The sequence below is a fragment of the Gopherus evgoodei genome, chromosome 2, assembly GCF_007399415.2.
Source record: "Gopherus evgoodei ecotype Sinaloan lineage chromosome 2, rGopEvg1_v1.p, whole genome shotgun sequence".
Lineage (NCBI taxonomy): Eukaryota > Metazoa > Chordata > Testudines > Testudinidae > Gopherus > Gopherus evgoodei.
Window position 1 is genome coordinate 210,297,245 of NC_044323.1, and position 22,622 is coordinate 210,319,866.

The 22,622-nt window shown below is 43.1% G+C and overlaps 1 protein-coding gene across 3 annotated transcripts in view; it reads right to left on the reverse strand.

Annotated features, from left to right (window-relative positions):
- Positions 1-22,622, reverse strand: part of EMILIN2 (elastin microfibril interfacer 2) — a 136,576-nt gene that overhangs the window by 78,652 nt on the left and 35,302 nt on the right. For all 3 annotated transcript variants that reach the window (XR_003999104.1, XR_003999103.1, XM_030552840.1), the window contains exons 4-6: positions 19,434-21,353; positions 4,867-5,259; positions 3,742-3,780 (exon numbers count right to left, since the gene is read on the reverse strand). Coding sequence is in view for 1 of the 3 variants with exons in the window: in XM_030552840.1 (XP_030408700.1) it covers positions 3,742-3,780; positions 4,867-5,259; positions 19,434-21,353 (2,352 nt within the window). In the remaining 2 variants the exon portion in view is untranslated. The remainder of the gene's footprint in view (positions 1-3,741; positions 3,781-4,866; positions 5,260-19,433; positions 21,354-22,622) is intronic.

The window sequence follows — 22,622 nt, forward strand, 5'->3', positions numbered from 1 at the left end:
GCTCCGCATGAGGCCTCTCCAGCTGTGGCTTATCAGTCATTACAGACCAAGGCAACCGCTAGACATGTTAATCACAGTCCCCCAGAAGGTCTTAGATTCCCTCGGCTGGTGGGTGGACCAGTCCGTATTGTGTGCGGGTCTTCCCTTTCACCCGTCTCAGCCCTCGGTATCCCTGACAACGGATGCCTCAGATCTAGGCTGGGGGGCCCACCTAGGGACCCTGCGGACGCAGGGCCTATGGTCCCAGGAGGAGGTGGGGCTACATATCAACATGAGGGAGTTGAGAGCGGTCCGCCTTGCTTGCCAAACGTTTTGTCATCAGCTTCAGGGTCGTTGTGTAGCCGTGTTCACGGACAACACGACGACCATGTATTATATCAACAAGCAGGGCGGCACCAGGTCCTCCTCCCTGTGCCTCGAGGCGATACGACTCTGGGACTTTTGCGTAGCCCACTCCATTCACCTCAGGGCTTCCTTCCTTCCCGGAGTACGGAACACGCTGGCGGATCGATTGAGCAGATCCTTCCTGTCACACGAGTGGTCCCTTCGACCGGACGTCGCTCTCTCCATTTTCCGGAGGTGGGGTTATCCCCGGGTGGACCTCTTTGCGTCCAAGGGGAACAGGAAGTGCCAAGCGTTCTGCTCCTTTCAGGGCAGGGAGCCGGGGTCGATAGCGGATGCCTTCCTCATCCAGTGGTCGACCCACCTGTACTATGCGTTTCCTCCGTTCCCTCTGGTTCACAAGGTCCTCCTGAAGGTGCGCAGAGACAGGGCTCGTGTGATCATGGTGGCCCCGGCATGGCCCAGACAGCACTGGTACACCATGCTGCTAGACTTGGCCGTAGCCGACCCAGTTCCCCTGCCCCTTCATCCGGACCTGATTACCCAGGACCACGGGTCCCTCTGTCACCCAGACCTGCAGTCGCTGCACCTAGCGGCGTGGCTCCTGCGTGGCTAACTGGTTCCGAGCTGCGCTGCTCCACGCCTGTGAGAGAGGTGCTCTTGAGCAGCAGGAAACCATCCACAAGAGCCACATATTCGGCAAAATGGAAACGCTTCTCCTGTTGGTGCGTAGAGAGAAATCTCCGCCCTATGGAAGTTTCGGTATCCGAAATCTTAGATTATGTTTGGTCCCTCAAAGAACATGGTCTGGCCTTATCGTCGTTGCGAGTCCATCTGGCAGCTATCTCCACCTTTCACCCGGGTGCGGACGGTCGCTCCGTTTTTTCTCACCCGACGGTGTCGAGATTCCTTAAGGGGCTGGAACGGTTATTCCCTAACGTCCGTCCCCCTGCTCCAACCTGGGATCTTAACCTGGTGTTGTCCCGGCTCATGGGGCCCCCCTTTGAGCCGTTAGCTACTTGCTCCCTGCTTTACCTCTCTTGGAAGGCTGCCTTTCTAGTAGCTATCACCTCAGCTAGACGGGTGTCGGAACTCCGAGCCCTTGTGGTGGACCCCCCATACACGGTCTTCCACAAAGACAAGGTGCAGCTTAGACCACACCCTGCCTTTCTACCCAAGGTGGTCTCAGCCTTCCACGTCAACCAAGAGATTTTCCTCCCGGTTTTTTTCCCAAAACCTCACTCCTCAGGCAGGGAGCAGCAGCTCCACTCGCTGGATGTCCGTAGAGCTCTCGCGTTCTACATAGAGAGGACCAAACCCTTCCGCAAATCCCCCCAGCTTTTCGTGGCGGTAGCGGACCGTATGAAAGGGCTTCCTATCTCCTCCCAGAGGTTATCCTCGTGGGTTACGTCCTGTATCAGGACCTGTTATGACTTGGCCCATGTCCCTACGGGCCGTGTGACTGCGCATTCTACCAGGGCGCAGGCGTCGTCGCTGGCTTTCCTGGCCCGTGTGCCCATCCAGGAAATCTGTCGGGCAGCGACCTGGTCATCGGTCCACACCTTTGCTTCCCACTACGCCCTGGTCCAGCAGTCGAGAGAGGATGCGGCCTTCGGAACTGCAGTGCTCCATGCCGCGACTTCTCACTCCGACCCCACCGCCTAGGTATGGCTTGGGAGTCACCTAACTGGAATGGATGTGAGCAATCACTCGAAGAAGAAAAGACGGTTACTCACCTTTGTAACTGTTGTTCTTCGAGATGTGTTGCTCACATCCATTCCACACCCGCCCTCCTTCCCCACTGTCGGAGTCGCCGGCAAGAAGGAACTGAGGAGCGGGCGGGCCGGCAGGGATATATATTGGGCGCCATGGCGGCGCCACTCCAGGGGGCGACCTGCCGGCCCACTGGAGTTGCTAGGGTAAAAAGTTTCCGACGAACGTGCACGCGCGGCGCGCACACCTAACTGGAATGGATGTGAGCAACACATCTCGAAGAACAACAGTTACAAAGGTGAGTAACCGTCTTTTTTAGCCTCAGGATTGTAGCATGAACTCTTACAATTGTCTTCATTTCAATTCCCAGACCAATTCGTCATGCCTTGTGTCTGCAATTTTCTTAGCCCCAGCGAACTAAAGTCCTAAGGAAGTGTCTTCAGAGGCCATAAAAGTCTGTTTCCTTTTTATCTGTTGCTGACATTTCTTCGAACAAGAATTTGATTAAATCATTCTCTGTGAAGAGAGTGTAGGAGGATCCACTTTGATCCAAGATAACAATATTCATTGCTTAGATATAAAAAGGGCTAAACGAAAAGATTTTTTAAAGGTTATAGAGTAGTCATATCACCTAGCAAACCAATATTTGGGCTAACTAAACTAATAAATTCTGTTCATTTATTGAAAGGTTTACACTTTTTGTAATCCAAATGTATTGGTGAATAGTGGTGTACAGAAAGTACAGCAGTTCAAATAAACTAAACTAGTTCATTTAACTAAGCACTCCAACATTCAGCACTGAGAACCTGTATGTTAAAATGAGTCTAAACAGAAGTGAAATTGGTTTCATTGACTTTCATTGCCCAAGAGGAGAGAAATAAATAAAAGTGAACAAAGTGCATAAACAATGAAAAGTAAATTGGATTTTTTTAATAATCTAAAGTATTCTTGGTAAAATAGGTAAGCAATGTGCTCGTTTAAAATAGGATAATTAAGTCAACAATAGTGTTGCAAACTGAGGTTTGTGATATTTGGTGTTTTTCTTAAAACTCCAGCTTCTAGAATCATATGATCATGTAAGAATCTCAGTTTTCATTTGAAAAGAAAAATATAAGTTATTAACCCTGATGGTTGCAGAAAAAAGTATGAAAGGATTAACCCTTAAAAGGTTCAAAAACCAGAAGGCAAATAAAAAGAACCCCCAAATTATTATTTTTTTAAATCTGATTTTTAGCATCTCCATGAAATGGGTGTTATGGTTTTTTGGGGCTTGACTCATTATTTTTGAATACTTGGGGTTGGCAGGACAGTGTTAGAGTCCCTGTAAACTTAAGGCTAAATCCTAAAAATGACCCATAACTTTCAGTTAGTTCTCTCAGGAATGACCTTCCAGGCACTGAAAGAAGAAAATTAAATATATATTAAGTGCCACTTTCTCCATTACTTTCTCATACTCCATGTGCCCTGAACATCCTCTCAGCCAGGACAGGAGTGCTAGTGTGAATAAAAAGGGGAGAAAGCTATCATCCCTGGTGGTTGTCCCTTTCCAGTATAAAGAGATCAGAATTGTGCTTGTGCCCTAAAAGCGTTCACATTCTTGCTCGTCAATTTCACCCTACTAGCATTTTCTATTTATGAAATAAGTGAAGAGTTGTTCAAAGAATTCCTAGGTAACAACTGGATTACCTTGTGAGTCTGTAGAAGGCGGAGAAGATTTTGGATACCCTACAAAACAAAAGAAGTTATGTTATGCAGTGAATAAGAGTACAAAATAGTCTAAATATCACAAGAGTTTACTAATATTTTCTTTTCTTTTTATGAAATAGTAACTCATTTCAACAACTGCATAGTATCACATGGCAAAAACTCATACCACTAAGGGGATGTCTACACTACCCGCCGCATTGGCGAGTAGCGATCACTCTATCTGGGATCGATTTATCATGTGTAGTGTAGATGCGACAAAACCGATCCCCAAGCGCTGTCCCATCGACTGCTGACCTCCAGCAGTGCGCGAGGCAGAAGCAAAGTTGACGGGGGAGCTGTGGCTGTTGATCCAGCCCCACAAGGACACAAAGTAATTTTAATTTGATCTAAGATATGTCGACTTCAGCCACGCTATTCTCATAGCTGAAGTTGCGTATTTGGATCGATCCCACCCCCCAGTGTATACTAGGTCTAAGACTGTTAAAAAACAGTAGCAGCCATTGCAAAGGGGACCACATTCCCCATTACAGTGCATCGGCTCTGTTGTGTGTACTATGGCAAAACATGTTATTTTAAACTAGTGGTACATAGTTTCACAACTGAGGACTACACCGCAATTGTACTGAGATTATGCTTGATGAAGCTTTGGCCAGGGAGGCGAAGTTGGCTTGAGGCCTTCTTTATGTCTCCTCTAGTCCTGTGGCCAGCTGCAGCGAAAATAGACATCATGCAAATTAAATTAGCCAAAGGCTGTTCTAATATAACAGCCCTAACATATGCCAGTTAAGCATCATTTCATATCCTGCAGGGGACTGGCAACGTGCATCACACTCCAGTTCTGCCACATTCTATCCCGTAGCCAGCCCCAACATGCCCCCTGCACCTAGAGCAGCTTTAATGTCACTTTGTGTGTTGAGTAACGAACTCACTGCTGGAATCTGACAGCTCAGCTTGTCTTACTTCTTGATGAAAGACCCTGCTAGTCTATAATCTTAGCAGAACTATATGTTGTTCTGTACTTCAACATAACGTAAGTCCAGTAACACTGGCTTTGGGGTCGAATATTATAAAGTGATCAGTTAGATAACATTTCAGTTTTCTCACCTGGTGCTCCTGCATATCCTTCAGCTATGGGCAAGGTATACTGACCATCTATGCCTTTAGGCCGTCCACTTCCTGACATTACAACTGTGCCAGGAGGACCAGCCTGTCCAGACTCCATAATGATCCCAGTTGATCCAGGCAAAAGTGGTAAAGTGGCTGAACCTGGCAATGATGGTTGTAGGGGAGTTCTTGGTTGTGATGGCTGAAGAGGGGCTCCTTGTCGTGGTAGTTGTATTACTATTCTTGGCTGTGGTGGCTGTAGTGGTGTTCTTGGCTGTGGTGGCTGTAGTGGTGTTCTTGGCTGTGGTGGCTGTAGTGGTGTTCTTGGCTGTGGTGGCTGTAGTGGTGTTCTTTCTTGTGGTAACCCCAGTGGTACACTTGGTTGATTTTCAGCTAAGTATTTGTAGAAAGAGGAAAGTCAAATATTATCCATCTGAGAAAATTCATAAAACTCATTACATTTATATTTCTGAAAAACAAACACCTTTTAAACAGCAAGTTTTTGTTTGTTTCCTTTCTGAAGATGGAATAATAATAAAAAAAATCAATGGTCTTCTGTTTTAAAAACTTTATGACACTGAAGGCAGATCCAGGGTCACAGTTTACTGAATTTTTTTTATTGTTTGGAAGGGTCTTTGTTAAAGGACTTTTCCAGTATGATAGCCAATGTACTGTATGACATCAGGGCCATATAGCGTTAATGTGATAATAGTTGTGTAGCTGTTCTATTTCAAATCTCTTTTGATAGTGTTTACAACATATTTGTAAAAAATGTTGTGTTAACCAAATCTTAGAAATGTAATGTCTTCCTGAAAGTGAATGTATATTATTTGCATGGGGGGAGGTCAATATTTATACAGATTTAAAGGTACTAAAAAGTTTCTTTGACCAAAGGACCTTACTCCCAAACCTTGCTCTCCATCAAAAACCTGTCCTGTTCATTTTAAGCAGTTCCATCTCTATTTAAATTAACCACCGAAGAGAACTACTATAATTTACACAAGTTTCACACTTGTCTAAATTCACTGACTTCAGTAAAATTAGGGCTGATTCACACTGGTGTCGGTGAGATCAGAATAAGGCCCATGAATGACGCAACATGGCAATGTATGTTGAGCTTCTATTTCCTTCTCTAACATTGTTATACAAAAATTACTAACATCTGAAAAGCAAGGACATTCAAAGTTAATAATAATAATTAATTGTCCCTTAACACTGCTCATTGGGTAACATTTTCAAAAGGTCCTAAATTATTTATGAGCCTAAAACTCACTGAAAGTCCTTGAGTTTCATGCTCTTTGGTCTCCTAGGGTATGGGGTATGTCTATACTACAATTAAAAATCCGCAGCTGGTCCATGCCAGATCACTGGAGCTCAGGCTAAGGAGCTGTTTAAATGCAGTGAATACGTCTGGGCTTTGCCTGGAGCCAGGGCTCTAGGGCCCTGCAACGTAGGAGAGTTCCAGAGGTCAGACTGCAGCCTGAGCCCAAACATCTAGACCTCTATTAAACAGCCTCTTAGCTTGAGCCCCATGAGTCTGAATCAGCTGGCACAGGCCAGCCCTGGGTGGTTAACTGCAATACAGACATTCCCCTATAGACATTTTGGAAATTTTACTTATTGCGCCTAAGTTGTACAGTACATATGACGACATCTAATATTATGCAATGAGGGTGAAATTCAACCCAGTGCAGATGTTGGCAGGCTGGTATTATATGTACCTGGCTGTTTTTTTGTATAGGAACATGTGAACACTGCAGGGTAAAAGTATATCATTATGTTGGCTGGCTACAGTGGCAATTACAATGGATACTGTGTGGGTGAAATGTAAACATTTTGTCTAAATACACTGGAGATTGCAAACGGATAGACTCCAGCTGTTTGAATCACTCACAAGGCCTTTTACATTGAAGGGGTGGGGGGGAAGTAGCATCTACCACAAATTCAAACTTTGGTGAACATAATGAATAGGTTTAGGGTAGTAATAATTTTAGTTTAGTAATATGTTTGTAGTACTGACTTAGGCTTTGTGTACACTAGGGGGGCAAGTTGGCCTATACTGAGCTACTCCAGCTACATGAATAATGTAGCTGGAGTCAACGTAGCTTAGGTAGATCTACTGCGGTGTCGACACTGCGCTGTGTTGACAGGAGACACTCTCCCGTTGACTTACCTTAATCCTCTTGTTCTGCTAGAGTACTGCAGTCGACTGGAGAGCTCTCCGAGGTCGGTTTAGCTGGTCTTCTCTAGACCTGCAAAATCGATCCCCCCCTCCTTCATCAATCGCAGTAGCGTTGATCCCTGGTAAGTGTAGCCATGGCCTTAGTGTTGGTTATTGTTTGCTATTTGCGGTGATCTTCATTTGAATAGTGAGGGAAGTATACCTCCATGGTTTAGGCCAGTGTGGAAAATGGGAAGAGTTTGTGACAGCGCGTGATCAAATTCTAATTACACACTGAGATATGCTGTCTGTAGTCCTGTGTCTCTGACAAATATAACACTTGTGAATTCCAGTGTTTTAGGACTGTTTTACCTTGCAAATGTTTGTTTTACCTTGTATTTACCTTGCAAATGTGACATTTAATTGAAGATGACAGTAATGAGAAATCCTGCATTTTCACTCTTATCTTGGGGTGGTTTGTTTCTTGTTCTCCATCTCAAAAAAGTAAATTACCCATAGCGCCTTACACTCTTTTGGAAGGTTTCTCTAAAAAATTCTATGCTCTCATAGTACCTGCATCATGTGACAGCTCCCAATTAAAAAATCTCCCTGGCCCTTCCTGGTTGAGTTTTGTAGAATGATACTGATATGTTGTAATGAGAGGGGAAAGTTAAAGAACCAGGCACCACAAAATTTTGCTGCAAGTTACCTAGGTAATTCTATACACAGGATGCAAGATTAAAGAATGGAATATACACTTTTACTAATTCATATTATAATTTTTTTTGCTTTCATCATGACATTAAAATACTGTAAAGTTATACTTTAAAGACTTTTGTAAGGGCAAAGGTGACTACAAGTGTTTAATTTATTCCTAACTGAATAACACCTGTGCTTGATTTTTAACCTAATAAGGTAGTCTCTAATCTCAGTAACATAGGTTTAAATCTGAAGTCCACTGAGATCAGTAGAGTTACTTCAGATTTGCACCGATATCACTGACAACACAAACTGGCTCGGTATTCTTATTTCTTGCCTGCATATATTTTTCACTTCTTTACCTTCTCTCATCAGTTTAGTTAAGCTTGCATTAGGCCTCCAGCCTTGGACAGGAGCGTGCGGAATGAATTTGCATGTCTGACTAGCTTCCCCCCCCCCCAAGCTCTTACAACTTAAACCAAAAGCCTTAATACCTTTGTAACAAGGTTTGGCGTGGCTCCTTGTGTATAGTGTGCATACCAATATATTTGAAAATATCCAGATATACCAACTCCATTTTGGAAAAAAACTCATATGCCAACCATCCAAAGTGCGTGTTAGTTGAGAGGCATCGCTTTTACAGTTCTGGCAGTTTTCATATGCCTTTTTGGCCTCTTATACTGAATTGCATCATATCATAGCATTGTGCTTTAAAATCACTAGAAAAAGGTGATAAAGAAGCCAGCATATTTTTGGACTGAACATCTGCTACCAATCCAAAGAGTGAAGACAAAATTCCCTGGTGTAACTCCACTGAAGCTTTGGTGCAAAATTAGGGATGAATTTGGCCAAACCACTTGTATTGTGTTGAGTAGCACATAAAAGAGAAGTATTCCCCATTGTCTACAAAGCAATTGGAAAGGCAAGCAGCAGAGTTTAGACCATTATTATACTTCAAATTAGAGTCTCCTCAGGGGCACCCTCTTCACCAACAGTGTTTGCACAGCTCTTTTTACTATCACCCTCCTGTTCATTCTCAGCTTGCTGACCTCAGATGCCTGTCTAAATTAAACTGAGAACCTCCCCCCCAGGCTTAAAATGCCAATTCCTTCCCCCCCCCTCACTTTTAAACTCCACTGGTACTTCACTGAGAAAAAATACATGAGGGGGGACACAGGTATGTGAAACTTGGGTTGCACTTTGTTGTTGTTTGGCTCGTTCTAGCAATGCCCATTTCCCTAATAATACATTGAGCAGACAAGAACAATGATGGGATGAAATAAACTAGATAACTAAGGAGTCAGTGATTCCACAGACAAGAATCAAGAAGAGCTATAACTTCCAAACTCCTGTTGCTGACGATGGATTCCACAACTGTCAAGTTACAAAAGGCTGCCTGGTGTATCCGGCAGGGGATATACTGAGGTTTGCGCCAGAATTCCTATTACTGGTGTTACAGAAAAGTTTTTACCACACATCCCTAGGTGTAGTAATTTAGGTATACACAAGGTTTCATCGAGAATAACTATAGCAGACTGCTCTTAGCAATTCATAGGTTTGAAACCCCTCTTCACAGATAATTACAAAAAGAAATACAAGTTGATTGAAATAGTTGTAATCAAAGCAAACTAAAATCCTGAAGCCATTTTTGGCTGCAGATCACACTTTTTCTGGCTGCAGGAACGAATGGCAAAAATGTATTAACAGGCTACATCTAAAGAAGAGATGATTTTAGTGGCAGTTTCAGTGCAGTATCATTTCAGTAGTATGCTTCTCTAAATGCTGAAGTAACACAGAGGACCTATTTACACATTTTATAGGATTATCTAGTCTACTTATTCATAATGAGCCAAAGCCAGCAGTCTTGCTCAGTCCTAACAGGCAAACTTCATTTGAAGTTCTAAATGACTTAAAAAAGATTTGACCCACGGTTTATATGCAGTACACACAATAACTTATTACCCTGCAACATTAGTTTGGACTGAGTCATTTAAATGTTCTTGGCTGCAAAATGTCTCAATATAAAATGTCAAGCCAAAGCAGCCATATTCCTGGCTTCAGACTAATTTGCCTTTGCTCAGTTTAGTTGTCTAACTGATGCATGTAATTTGACAAGGTTTTGTTTTAGAATTCTTATAGGGTATCCTTGCATTACCACATTCAAACAACTGTAGAAAGAGAAATATGTGTTACTATTCTAGTCTCTCAAACCAAAATGACATCATTTAAATGATACAATATGTTGGCAAATAGTACCTAAATGTAGGTATGAATTTAATACTGATCTATAAGCCAGACTGAAAATCACCAGTTCAAAGTAGTAAAGATACCATAGAAGATATTGCAGTCAGACTCATCAAAAAGTTAAATCTTAGTGGAATGATGCACATAGATAAAGACACGTCCTGTTCCAAGAATGGTATTAATCCCCAAAGGGAATAAGTACAAGGCGTAACTGCCTAGTGGAGCGAGGTTCCCTAACCACTTCCAACAGAGTCCCTCTGTTGCCAAAAGCTTTTTGGAGCTGCAAACATCAAGACTTACTCAGACTGCTGTGCTGGATAAATTATTTTATTCTGACTCACTCTGGGACATAAGTATTTGCTTTTTGAACCTCTTTGAGGCCACAGATATTTGACATTAGAAGCTAGTTTTAAATGCTTGTATGTTTAGTCTCTGATGGTTGGGTCTCTTCTCAAGGGTCACCGTAGGTACAGTTTATGGAGACCATATAAAGTGCTATGAAACTGAATTATACTATGGAAATGTGGGTGTTTTAAGCTTATTTCATGCTTTAAAATAGTGCAGTAGATTTAAACAAACATAATCCATGAAGCTGTTGAGAGGTCTGCTTTACATTGTGTGGACAAGAGTGTGTGTGTCCGCAGCAAGGAAAAAATCTTGATCCTTTCTGCATAACAGGTGCAGTTTCTAAATGCACAGGATGGGGCTATTGTCAGGATTAGGTGGATTGTGCTAAGGGTGTGCATCTGTGTGCAGCAGAAGTGAAGTGAGGGAGGAGCAGGGTGAGCTGGATCAGAGGATCTAGTCATGGGACTGAAGTAGCCACTATAGAATGGTTCTTCGGCTGTTCCACTGGCTGGGAAGGAAGATGCCTCCTTCTCCTCTCTTGTCTGTTTCATGCTCAGCCCAGTTTCTTGAGTTGGGCACAAGGATTTGGCCCAACATACAAGCATTATATGTTGTAGATCCTCAGACAACTGAGGAATCACTGACTTTGAAGATCCCCGTTCACATCCAATGTAAAATCCACCAGCACAGTCCATCTACCTACACTGCAATAAGACTTCCATGAAACTCAGTGAAAGTGAACTACAACCAAGGGCTAAGCCTACTCTCCTGGCTAGTACCAATATTTTTTATCTTTATTCTTTCATTAAATTCCAACAATAATTAATCAGTGGGCAGGCTCATGGTCCTCTCAGGAGTATTAATAGAGATGCATATTCTAGTTAAATGCTTTGGGAAACACAAATTGTTCACCGACAAGAAAAAAGCAATAGAGGTATTAATAGTGGTGAGAGATGGCGGGTTTTCTGTATACATCAGAATTATAAAAGGTTTGGGGCAAAGGTGTTGAACACAACAAACAATAATCTTGACCCCATTATTCTGGCCACACATATTATTGATGTTAAATCACACTGGCGGAAAAGAGAAAGACTTGGTTAATAACTGAACTAATGGCAGTTTATTGAGTCACCAGAAGATAAGGCTGCTTTGACCAAATGGTGTCAGTGTGTGCATTCCTCTCTCAGGTGGCTTCTAATAAGATTTAGACTGAAGAACAGAAGGGGGTTTATTTCAGGACATATGTAGTCGATTTTTGGATTTTATATATATCCTTCTGTCATAAACAGATAGTTAAGGGTTAATGTCTCTTTCACCTGTAAAGGGTTAACAGTGAACCTGCAACACCTGACCAGAGACCAATCAGGAGACAAGATACTTTAAAATCTCGGTGGAGGGAAGTCTTTGTTTGTGTGTTCTTTTTTTGTCCGTGTTCTCTCTGGATTCTGAGAGGGACCAGACATGTAAGCAGATTCCTCCAATCTTTCTGAAAAAAATCTCATCTGTTCTAATTTTAGTAAGTACCAGGAAAAGGCAAGTTTAGTCTTTTGATTGTTTTCTGAATTTGCAAATGTGTATTTTGCTGGAAGTATTTTAAATTGTATTTTGCTGGGGGGAGACTTCTCTCTAGTGTCTATAAGCTGAAAGCCCCTCTAACTTTTACCATCTAAATTACAGAGACAACTTTTACTTTTTTTCTTTCTTTTTATTAAAAGTTTTGCTTTTTAAGATCTGTTTGATTTTTTCCCCTTGTTGAGGCTCAAGGGAATTGAGTCTGTACCTACCGGAAAATTGGTGAGAGACAGGGAGAAAGAAGGGAGGGGGGAAAGGGGGAATCCCTTTGTTTAGATTCACGGAGCTTGAATCTGTCTCTCTCTCCAGGATAGCCCAGGGAGGGAACGCCTGGGAGGGGAGAGAAGGGGTGGAAAAAAACCTTATTTCTCTGTGTTGTGATTCAAGGAGTTTGAATCACGGTGATCTCCTAGTGTAGCCAGGGTGGGAAAGATCAGGGAGGAAGAAAGGAGAAGGAGGGGAAATGGTTTATTCCCCTTTGTTGTAGACTCAAGGAATTTGGGTCTTGGGGTCCCCAGGGAAGGTTTTTGGGGGGACCAGCTTATCAGATATAAGCTGGTAATTAAGCTTAAAGGAATTCATGCTGATACCCCATCTTTTGGACTCTAAGGTTCAGATTGGGGAATTATACCATGACACCTTCTCCTTAGAAATTCACCATTATCTTGTATTTCTATGGGGGTTGGGTCTAATCAGGCACTGAGTTAGGAACTAGGAGTGAAATCCTGACCCTGCTGAAGTCAATGGTAAAACTTCCACTGATGACAATGAAGCCAGAATTTCACCCCAGGAAATTTCTTGGAGTTATGAGTCTTCCTTGCTTTCTTTGCTTAAATAAGTGGAAATTTGGGGCTGAGATTTCATGTGAGAAGTTCCCAGAAGAGATGGTTACTCACCTTGCACAGTAACTGGTTCTTTGAGATGTGTCTCCCTATGGATGCTCCCCACTCTAGGTGTGCATGCCTCAGATCGGAGATTTTAGGTAATCATGTCTGTTCGGCCTGCATATGCGTCCGCTGCAGCCTAGTACCCTGCACCGTGGCTATATATAGCTGCACAGGCAAACCACCCTCAGTTCCTTCTCTATCCTGGAGCAACATTGTAAAGAACTCTAAAACAGAGGAGAGGAGGGCGGGTAGTGGAGGACCCACAGGGACGCACATCTGGTAGAACAACAGTTACTGCACAATGGTGAATAACTATCTCTTCTTCTTCAAATAGTGTCCCTATGGCTGCTCCACTTTAGGGGACTACGGAATAGTAGTGTCTACGGAGGAGTGGGGCTTCAGAGTCGAATCTCAGATTGAGGATTGTACAGTAGAGCCAAACACGGCATCAGAAGCTGAGACATGCACAGTGTTCAGAAAATGTATGAATGGAGGTTCAAGTCATGGCTCTACATATTTCCATGATGGGAACATTCTTAAGAAAGGCTATTAAAGTAGAGAAGGATCTTGTGGAATGAATTAATCCTCCAGAAGGAGGTTGAAGTTCAGGAGACCGATTGCAGTAGGTGATGCGATAGCCATCATTAGAGTCTGTGCTTGGAAACTGGAGATCCTTTAGTTCTGTCCGCAATGGAGAGTAACAATCTGGGAAATTTTCTAAACGTCCTAGTCCTGCCTTGGCAAAAAGCTAATGCTCTCCTGAGACTGAGTGTATGTAATGCCTCATTTCTTCTAACCTGGTGTGGCAGAGGGCAGAAAATCATAGGTTGCTTCATGTTGAAGTCCAAGGATACCTTTGATAAGAACTTGGGATGTGGTCGCAAAGTGACCTTATCCTTAAAAAAGACTAAGGGGTGGGGGATATGCCATCAGAGTCCCTCTCTCTCCAACTCTTCAAGCAGAAGTAACGGCTATTAGAACAGGCTGTTTTCACAGATGAGTGTAAAAGGTAGGGTGACCATCCGTCCTGTTTTTAATAGGACATTCCCATATTTAAGCCCTCTTGCAGGAGTCCCACTTAAAAAAACAAACAAAAAAAAAACAGGTAAGTTGTCCCGTATTTTCCGCTCCCTCATTGGTCAGTCAGCACAGCCCAATCTTGTTTGTGGCTGATGGGTGTGTGCGGGCAGGCAGTGGCCAGTCAGTGAGAGCACATGGTGACCTCAGGCCGGATGGAGAGGCAAGAAGAGGCGACATCAGGTAGGAGGAGAAGCAGCCCTCTGTGTGGGGGTGGGGTGGTAGCCCTCCTGATGTGAAACCTAAAGCAGGAGTTCTCAATGGGGGTCTGAAAACCTTTTCAGGGGGGCCACTGGGTGCCGATGCTGAAACCCAGAGACTGAGCCCCAGTGCCACCACCCCCGTGGGGCTGAAACTCTGATTCCCTGCATGGAGATGGGCAGCGCAGGGCAGCTGCTCCTCTGGCTGGTGCCATGGAGCCGGGCAGCCATGGCGTTCCGTCCTCTCCTGCTGCTGCTGTTGTTGCAGGGGGTTGAAGCTGCTCCTCAGCTCCAAGCTCCCTTTTCTCATGGAGCCAGTAAGAGCTTCAGAGGTCAGGGACCCAGCTCCATGGCTAGCAGAGCCCTCGGGGAACAGGGACCGCATGGGAGCCCTCCTGGTGCACAGACTCTAGTGACCCTTTCCCAGCACCCTGGGCTACCCCCAGCCAGCACAGCCCCTAGCTACCCCCTACCTGCACCCTGAGCTGCCCCCAGCCAGCACAGCCCCTAGTTACCCTTCCAGCACCCTGAGCTACCGCCATCCAGCACAGCCCCTAGCTATCCCTTCCAGCACCCTGAGCTACCCCCAGCCAGCACAGCCGTGCTTGGGGTGGCAAAACACAGAGCCACCCCTGGCCTCGCCTCACACCTTTGAGTTATAATTTTTGTTTACGCCTCCCCCCTGCCACAACCAAGACAGGCTGGGTGGTCTGATTTAGGGGATGGAGCTGGCTTGAGCTCCACTGGCCTAGCCAACACCTGGTGCCCCCCTTCTGCTGCTGGACCCTGGTGTTTTTAATAGCATGTTGGGGGGCCTACTGCATAGTTCTGGTTAATTGCCTTTGAACTCGTTTGAATATGAGCAATTTTACCAGGTGTCCCATATTCAGCATAGGCGAAGATGGTCATCCTAGTAAAAGGGAGCAGATAGCCGTAGGTTCAAAGGAGGGCCTTTTAAGGCATCTGAGCACCAAGCTGAGGTCCCATGCTAGTGCAGGGCATCTGATTTGTGAGAAGATGTAAGCCAGCTCCTTCAGAAACCTCCTCGTTGTATGATGAGCAAAGACAGAAAAACCCTCTACCACTACCATATGATGGAAGGCCATAATAGCTGCCAAGTGCACTCTAATGAAGCTTAGACACACTCTAACAAAGCTCCCTGTAAGAGGAGAGGGGGAAAGGTCGGGAGGGTAACTGGTTGACAGAGAGCTGGATGAAGTAAGGGAACCATCTTTGTCTTGGCCACATCAGAACTACTAGAGTAACACTGGCCTTGTCTTTTCTTATCTTGAACAGCACCTTGGATATCAAGGGAGTTGTGGGAAATGCATACAGCAGGCCTGAACTCCAAACAAAGGTGAAAGGCATCCTCCAGGGAATGATGACCCTCTCAAGCAGAAGTGGGAGCACTTCTTGCTCTTGGGTATGGCAAACTGATCTATCTGCAGGTTGCCCCAACACTGAAATATCTGATGGAATGTAAATGTGATCTATCTCCCATTTGTGATCTTGCAAGAGGGGCCTGCTGAGGGCATTTGATGTTATTTGATATTTTGGGCATCTGATATTTTGTACACGCGGAAGGTAAGCTGCTGAGATAATAATCTGGTTACGTATGCACCAATTCCAGAGTCTCATTGGTTCAGTACAGAGGGAAGGTGATCTCACTTTCCCTTGACAGTGATATAAAACGTTCATGACAGATTGTCCATCGTTTTCTTCATGTACTTGCCCCTGATTTCTGGAATCAGGAAATACCTGGAATAAAATCCTTTCCCTCTGTGTGGCATAGGAGCTGTTCTATAGTATCCCAGTTTAGAAGGATGTCAATTTCCTGTCGCAGAAGATGCTCATCTTTTAAGGTATGTAGTGACTTGCCATTTTTTTTCTGAAAACAGCTTCAATCTATCAAAAGGAAGGTCCTTAACTATATTTTGGCCTTGCCTCAGAAACTCTGAGAGCTGAAGCGAGGAGGGCCTCCTTGTATGTACTGCCATGGAAATAAAATAAGCGGCTGTATCAGTGGCATCCAGAGAGACCTGCAGAGATGTTCTTGTCAGCTGCTGACCTCAGCAATGATTGCCTAAAATTGTTTCCTCTGCTCTGTTGGAAGTTGCTCAATAAAGACTTTCAACTATGAATAGTTAGCATGGCTCTATTTCACCATGAGACCGTGGTAGTTGGTGTACCTAAATTGTAGAGACGTGGATTAATAGGACTCACAGCCAAATAAGTCAAGTCGCTTTAAATCTCTAACATAAGGTGTTGATTTAGTGTGGTGCTGTCTTCCACATTCATTCACAGAGTCAACCACGAAGGAGTTGGGTGACGGATACAAAAATAAACATTCCAAGTCCTTACAGGGAACATAATTTTTTTTGTCCGTCCTGTTACAGGTATGCGGTATTGTGGCCAGGGTATGCCAAATTATTTTTGCACGGTCTAGCAGGACCTCATTAATCAGTAGCATGGTGTGGGCAGATGATGATGTGTGCAGAATGTCTAGCAGCTTATGCTGTGATTCCTTTTCCTCCTCAAGTGGAATTTGCGAGGAGTTCTCTTTCTCTTTCCTTTTAATAAGGTCCTGGAACTGTTTAAAATCATCAACCAGGCATGGTGGAGGAAGCGTGGTGGCTTCATCTGGGCAGAAGGAAGAGATGTTAGCTGTTAGGGTGATTTCCTTGTCCAGTCTCATTTCCTGCTCCTCAAAGATCTCCTCCTGTGGATCAGGCACCCTAGAGTAAGAGGCAGGTGGGGATTGTCTGCTCTCTTGATGGCAAACACTAGGGTCCCTGAAGAATGGCTGGCAATAAGCCATCCATGGGTTCCAGGATGACCAATGAGGTGGTGCATAGGGCTGGGGTTGAGACAGCACCCAAGTGTGTCCATGCCAACTGCATGGGGCATGTCTCTCACTGGGATATGCTGATTCATTGAAGGTCTCAGGAAAGAAGTTTCCTTGATAATGGAAGGGAGAGCCCTGAACGGCAATGTGGGAGATTGATGAAACATGCCTATCATCTTCCTCCTCATCGACACTTGGTAAAGGTGGAGCACTCAGAGAAATAGATGGACACTCCGATGGTACCAGGTGAATGTCTGGAGACTGAGAGGTGTTCAATACCAGCAATGGTATTGAAGAGAGGTGTTGAAGAGAGGGGATTCAGGTGTTTCTGTTACTGCCAGGTCTTGCAGAAATCAAAACTCTTGTGGAACTGAAGCAATGAGTGGTACTGGTGAGGCAGGTTTGCAGAAGTAACTGTGGCAGAGGGAGCAGTTGGTTCCAAAGTCTTATGTGCTCTGATGAAAAGCCAGTAGGTGTTGGTCTGGTCTTCTGTGGTGCCAAAGTTCTGGGTACCTATTAGACTCTGCTGGTGGTCTTCTCCCTCCACTCCAATCACTAGCTGCTACCAATCCTCTGGAGCAGGAACCTTGGGTTTACCTGAGGAACCTACAGCCTTGTCAGTACCAAGTTGGAGACTGGCACATGCCAAAGCGGTTGTCTGCACCAGATACTGCTTCTTTAAGGTAGAGTCTTTACCTAGAGGACTTGAAGACTGCTTTCTAGAGTATTTTTGAAAGGATTACACAGATTTCTTTTTCAATGCTCTAGAGGAGTACTGTGCCAAGGAGGTCAAAGTGATTGACTTGTTCCAAGACCATTGTCCGGGAGGGTCCCCTGGCCAGGGTCAGAAGCCAGTCAATGCGAGCCCTCCATCATAAGAAGATGTAGCTTAAATCCTGGTTCTTTCTGGCTCTTGATTTTAATGCCAAGCAGAAGTTACACTTTTGGGGAACGTGACTCCCCAATGCAACGGACACACCAGGAGTGCCCATCACTGACTGGGATAGCCTCTTGGCATGAAAGACAGTGTTTAAAACTGGGAGACCCGGGCATCTCCTTCCAGCATTTAAGCTCCTCTGAGGGGAGAAAAAAAAAAGGCGAAAGGACAACAGTCTATACCCTAAACAAATAAGTAAATTTTAATAATTTTTTTTATTTTATAAAATTACTACAACTAGCATACACATAGGAAACACTAAGAACTATCAATAACTAGTAAGATATGAGAAAAAGACACAGTTGAGGTAAGCTCAACTCAGATGCTGCTAAGTTTCTGTGTCACGCCAAGGTGGTTGAGAAGGAGTTGAGGGCAGTTCACCCGCAGAGCTCTATATAGCCACTGTGCCAGGCACAAAACTGCAGGGGGCACACATGTGGGCCTAACAGACACTGCTATGTAAAATCTTTGATCTGAGGTGCATGCACACCTAGAGTGCAGCACTAATAGATTTTTATTTCTCTTATCAAAATACACATTTGTTGAGGTTTAAACAATTCAACTTGTTCCTTTTTTAAAATGACAATGTTTATTTCTATGCCAATGTGCCTTATCTAGCATTCCCAAGCCTCCCTTCTTTACTTAATTATCCTATACTTACATGAAAATAACTGCAGAGTAAAAGATTGTAAAGCTAACACATAGAAAAGTTCAATTACATTTAAATCCTAATATCAGTGAATGATGAAATTGCGCTTTCCTTGATTTAAATTTATAGCATAATAATCCATTTTATGTCAAATACATCATATGTGTAAAGCATAAAAATAAAATAAAGCTGTGTGTTTCACAACAAATTGAAGAGTGCAAATTTCACAATACAGTCAACTTTCTCAGTTTTTAATAATGGTAACAAAGACAGGAACTCAATGTCCTTCAGTAAACTCAGCTTCTTTGTAAAACTATACATCAGCAGAGTCTTAGTTCAGATCTTCAGCTGGTGTAAAATGGCATAGCTCCATAAAATCAATGGACCATGGCTGAATTTACATGACCTGAGAATCTCATTTGTTTAAAAAGAAACCTTACAGTGATATGTAGGAGTAGCCAAATTAGAGATCTGTGTCATAATTATTTCAAGTCTAAATTCATCTGGCTTTGATTTTTCCTAATTTATCTTTCACTTCACTAAAAAAAGGAGGGAGGTGAATACAATAAAACAAACTGAAACAATTTTCACTGATGTTCACTACCTAAAACACTTACTTGAAATTCACCACTCGAGGGGAAAAAAGTACCCAAACCTTTGTTTTGGTGTTGTTGCTGCTGCTTTGTTTTTAATCTAAAAGTAAGAGCAGTAACATTCCTAACATATTAATTGTATTTTTTGAAAACGTGTGCAAAGAGCTTTATATGTAATTTTGAAAAACAGAACCAAATTACTATCTTTGTAAAACAAAACAAACGTTTAAACAATATTTTTTGCTCCCCCTTATTAAGCTGGACTGAATTAGGGGACTTGTTTAGCTTAGTTCCACTCTCTAAACTTTTCTTGTGAGAAAGCTAGTGGAGAAAATAAAAAGGAAGGTTAACTTACGTGCCCCAGACTGAATTTTGATCAGCTCCTGAAAGTCAGTGGTGACTTTGGTGACCTGCTTGTGGAACTGTTGGACAGAATTTTTGAGGCCAGAAATGTCTTTGGAATGAGATGTCATGGTTCCATTCATCTGATTGATGCAGTTCCATAAGCTAGTGACATGCTTGTTCAGACCTTCTTTTATTCGCTGCAGGCTACCTGAGATGGAGTCCATTTTGCTGCAGATTTTTTCAACATGGGAGAGTCTGCTATCCACATCTGAGACTCCCTCCTGAATACCACTGGTGTTCTCTTTACATTTCCTGAGGTCATTAAAGATTTGATCTTTTAGTTGTTCCATCCTCTCCTTCACCTCATTACAGCAATTATCATTTGGGTGAGAAGTTTGATTCATAACTGTTCTTTGTATTTCATCTATTTTTCTGAATACACCTTGCTGGGTCTTTTCACATGTAGAATTGACACCCAGAAGTTGCTCCTTACAGCTGCTCAAGCCAACTTGAAGATTTTTCACATCTTTATCCATGATGTTTAGACCATACCGGAGTCTACGCAAATCCTTCTGGACGTTCTGTTGGTTGCTCTTAGTAAAGTTAAATTTCTCATTAAGGGAACCATTTAAAGACTTCAAAAGAGCAGAGTTGTCTTCTACTTTCAAAAGCAAGTATTCATATTTGTTGCTACAATTTTCTATGCTTTTCTGAAGGTCTTCCATATCTTGGGGTGCAGATTGGCATTTCTGCCAGCAAAGGTGTTCAATGGCTTGTAGTTTGTTCCTCAGGAGATTCATCTCAGTTGTAAGCTGCTCATTTCCAGATCCTGAGTCACTGTGCAAGACTGATCCTGAACTAATTGATATTCCATCTGAGGCTGTGGCATTGTCAATTTCTAAAATAGTGCCACCCAGCCTGTCTTCCAATGCCTGTAGTTTTTGATCAAGTAAGTCTCTGACTTCATCTACTTCAGTAGCTATAGCACCTCGGAGAGTTTCCTCAATGTAAAAACAATGTTCTTCAGCATTCCTCTCTGTAACATTGATTCTAGCATCTAGCTCCTCCCATCTTGGGCCAAAGATGTCTTCTAGATTTGGAGTGGAAATGCGAATGATTTCATTATCTATTCTGGCATTTAAGATTCTGTGTACTTCCACAATACTGTCAACTTTCTCATCCAAATTCTTTATCTGTTGACCAAAGTCATCACTGTGGCGAGTCTTGCAGCAACCTGACTGATTTGAAGGAGCCTGGATCTGAGTTCGTAGCTCATTTATTTCTTTCCTCAGGCCATTTTCCTTTTCTTCTACAAGTTGTATTATTTCTGAACAGCTGGTTTCGTGGTCATCACATTGTTGCTGGATATTCATTAGTTTGTATTCACATGAGTTTTTCAGATCTGCCATTTTCTTCTCCAATCCTTCCAGCATTTCCTGTCTCAGGGCCTCAATTTTAGAATCTAGATATTCCTGATATAAATCATCACTCGGTATTGTTATTGTAGGTCCTCGTGCTGCTTCCTGCAGTTGTTTTAATTGCCCTTCATAGCTTTTCACTTTCCCATTCAGTTCTTCCAGCTTGTCATTTTTTGTCTTCAAAGTATTTTTGACCTCAGCTAGTTCAGACTTTATGTCTTCCACCCCAAAATCAGTAAAAGGCTCTTTCTTGCCAAGTATTCCAGGCAGATGAATACTGTCTGTTTCACCACCCACGACACTATCAGGCCCTGGGTGATCATGAAGGTTGTTCAGCCATGAGACCAACATCTTACTGGCATCTTCTTGGACAGTTAGTTTCAGGTTTTCATTCACACCTGCTAAGGAGGATTGAAGATCAAGCACCGTCTGCGTAAGTCGAAACAATTCATCCTCAAGGAATTGAATTTTCTTCTCGGGTGATTCCCGTGGCATTTCCGTTGGTTCTGAGTCTGTTTTAAAGACATAATGGAAACAAAATTTGGATGCAAGTATGTCCAAACAACAACAGTTTAGAACAGCTGGAGGTCAATTTTAATTTCTTTAGGTCAAGTTAAAACATATTAATGCTTTATAAATATTATATAGCTTGGTGTCATCTTTTCTATTCTCAGTCCTTGTTGTCAGTGGTTTATAATTCAGTCATTATCAGTTCATTAGAACATAAGAACGGCCATACTGGGTCAGACCAAAGATCCATCAAGCCCAGTATCCTGTCCTCTGACAGTGGCCAATGGCAGGTGCCCCAAAGGGAATGAACAGACAGGTTGTCATCAAGTGATCTATGCCCTGTCACTCAATCCCAGCTTCTGGCAAACGGAGGCTACGGACACCATTCCTGCCCATCCTGGCTAATAGCCATGAATGGACCTATCTTCCATGAATCTATCTAGCTCCCTTTTGAACCTCGTTATAGTATTGGCCTTCACAACACCCTCTAGCAAGGAGTTCCAGAGGTTGACAGTGTGTTGCTTGAAAAAAAATACTTTCTTGTGTTTATTTTAAACCTGATACCTATTCATTTAATTTGGTGGCCCCTTGTTCTTGTATTATGAGGAGTAAATAACACTTCCTTATTTACTTCCTCTATACTACTCATGATTTTATAGACCTCTATCATATCCTCCCTTAGCTGCCTCTTTTCCAAGCTCAAATGTCCCAGTCTTATTAATCTCTCCTCATATGGAAGCCATTCTATTACCCCTAATCATTTTTGTTGTCCTTTTCTGAACCTTTCCCAATTCCAGTATATCTTTTTTGAGATGGGGCGACCACATCTGCATGCAGTATTCAAGATGTGGGCATACCATGGATTTATACAGAGGCAATATGATATTTTCTGTCTTATTATCTATCCCTTTTCTGATGATTTCCAACATTTTGTTCACATTTTTGGCTGATGCTGCTCATTGAGTGGAGGATTTCAAAGAACTATCCACAGTGACTCCAAGATCTCTTTCTTGAGTGATAACAGCTAATTTATATGTATAGTTAGGATTATGTTTTGCAATGTGCATTACTTTGCATTTATCAACATTAAATTTCATCTGCTATTTTGTTGCCCAGTCACCCAGTTTTGTGAGATCCTTTTGCAGCTCTTCACAGTCTGCCTGGGACTTAACTATCTTGAATAGTTTTGTATCATCTGCAAATTTTGCCACCTCACTGTTTACCCCTTTTTCCACATCATTTATGAATATGTTAAATAGGACTGGGCCCAG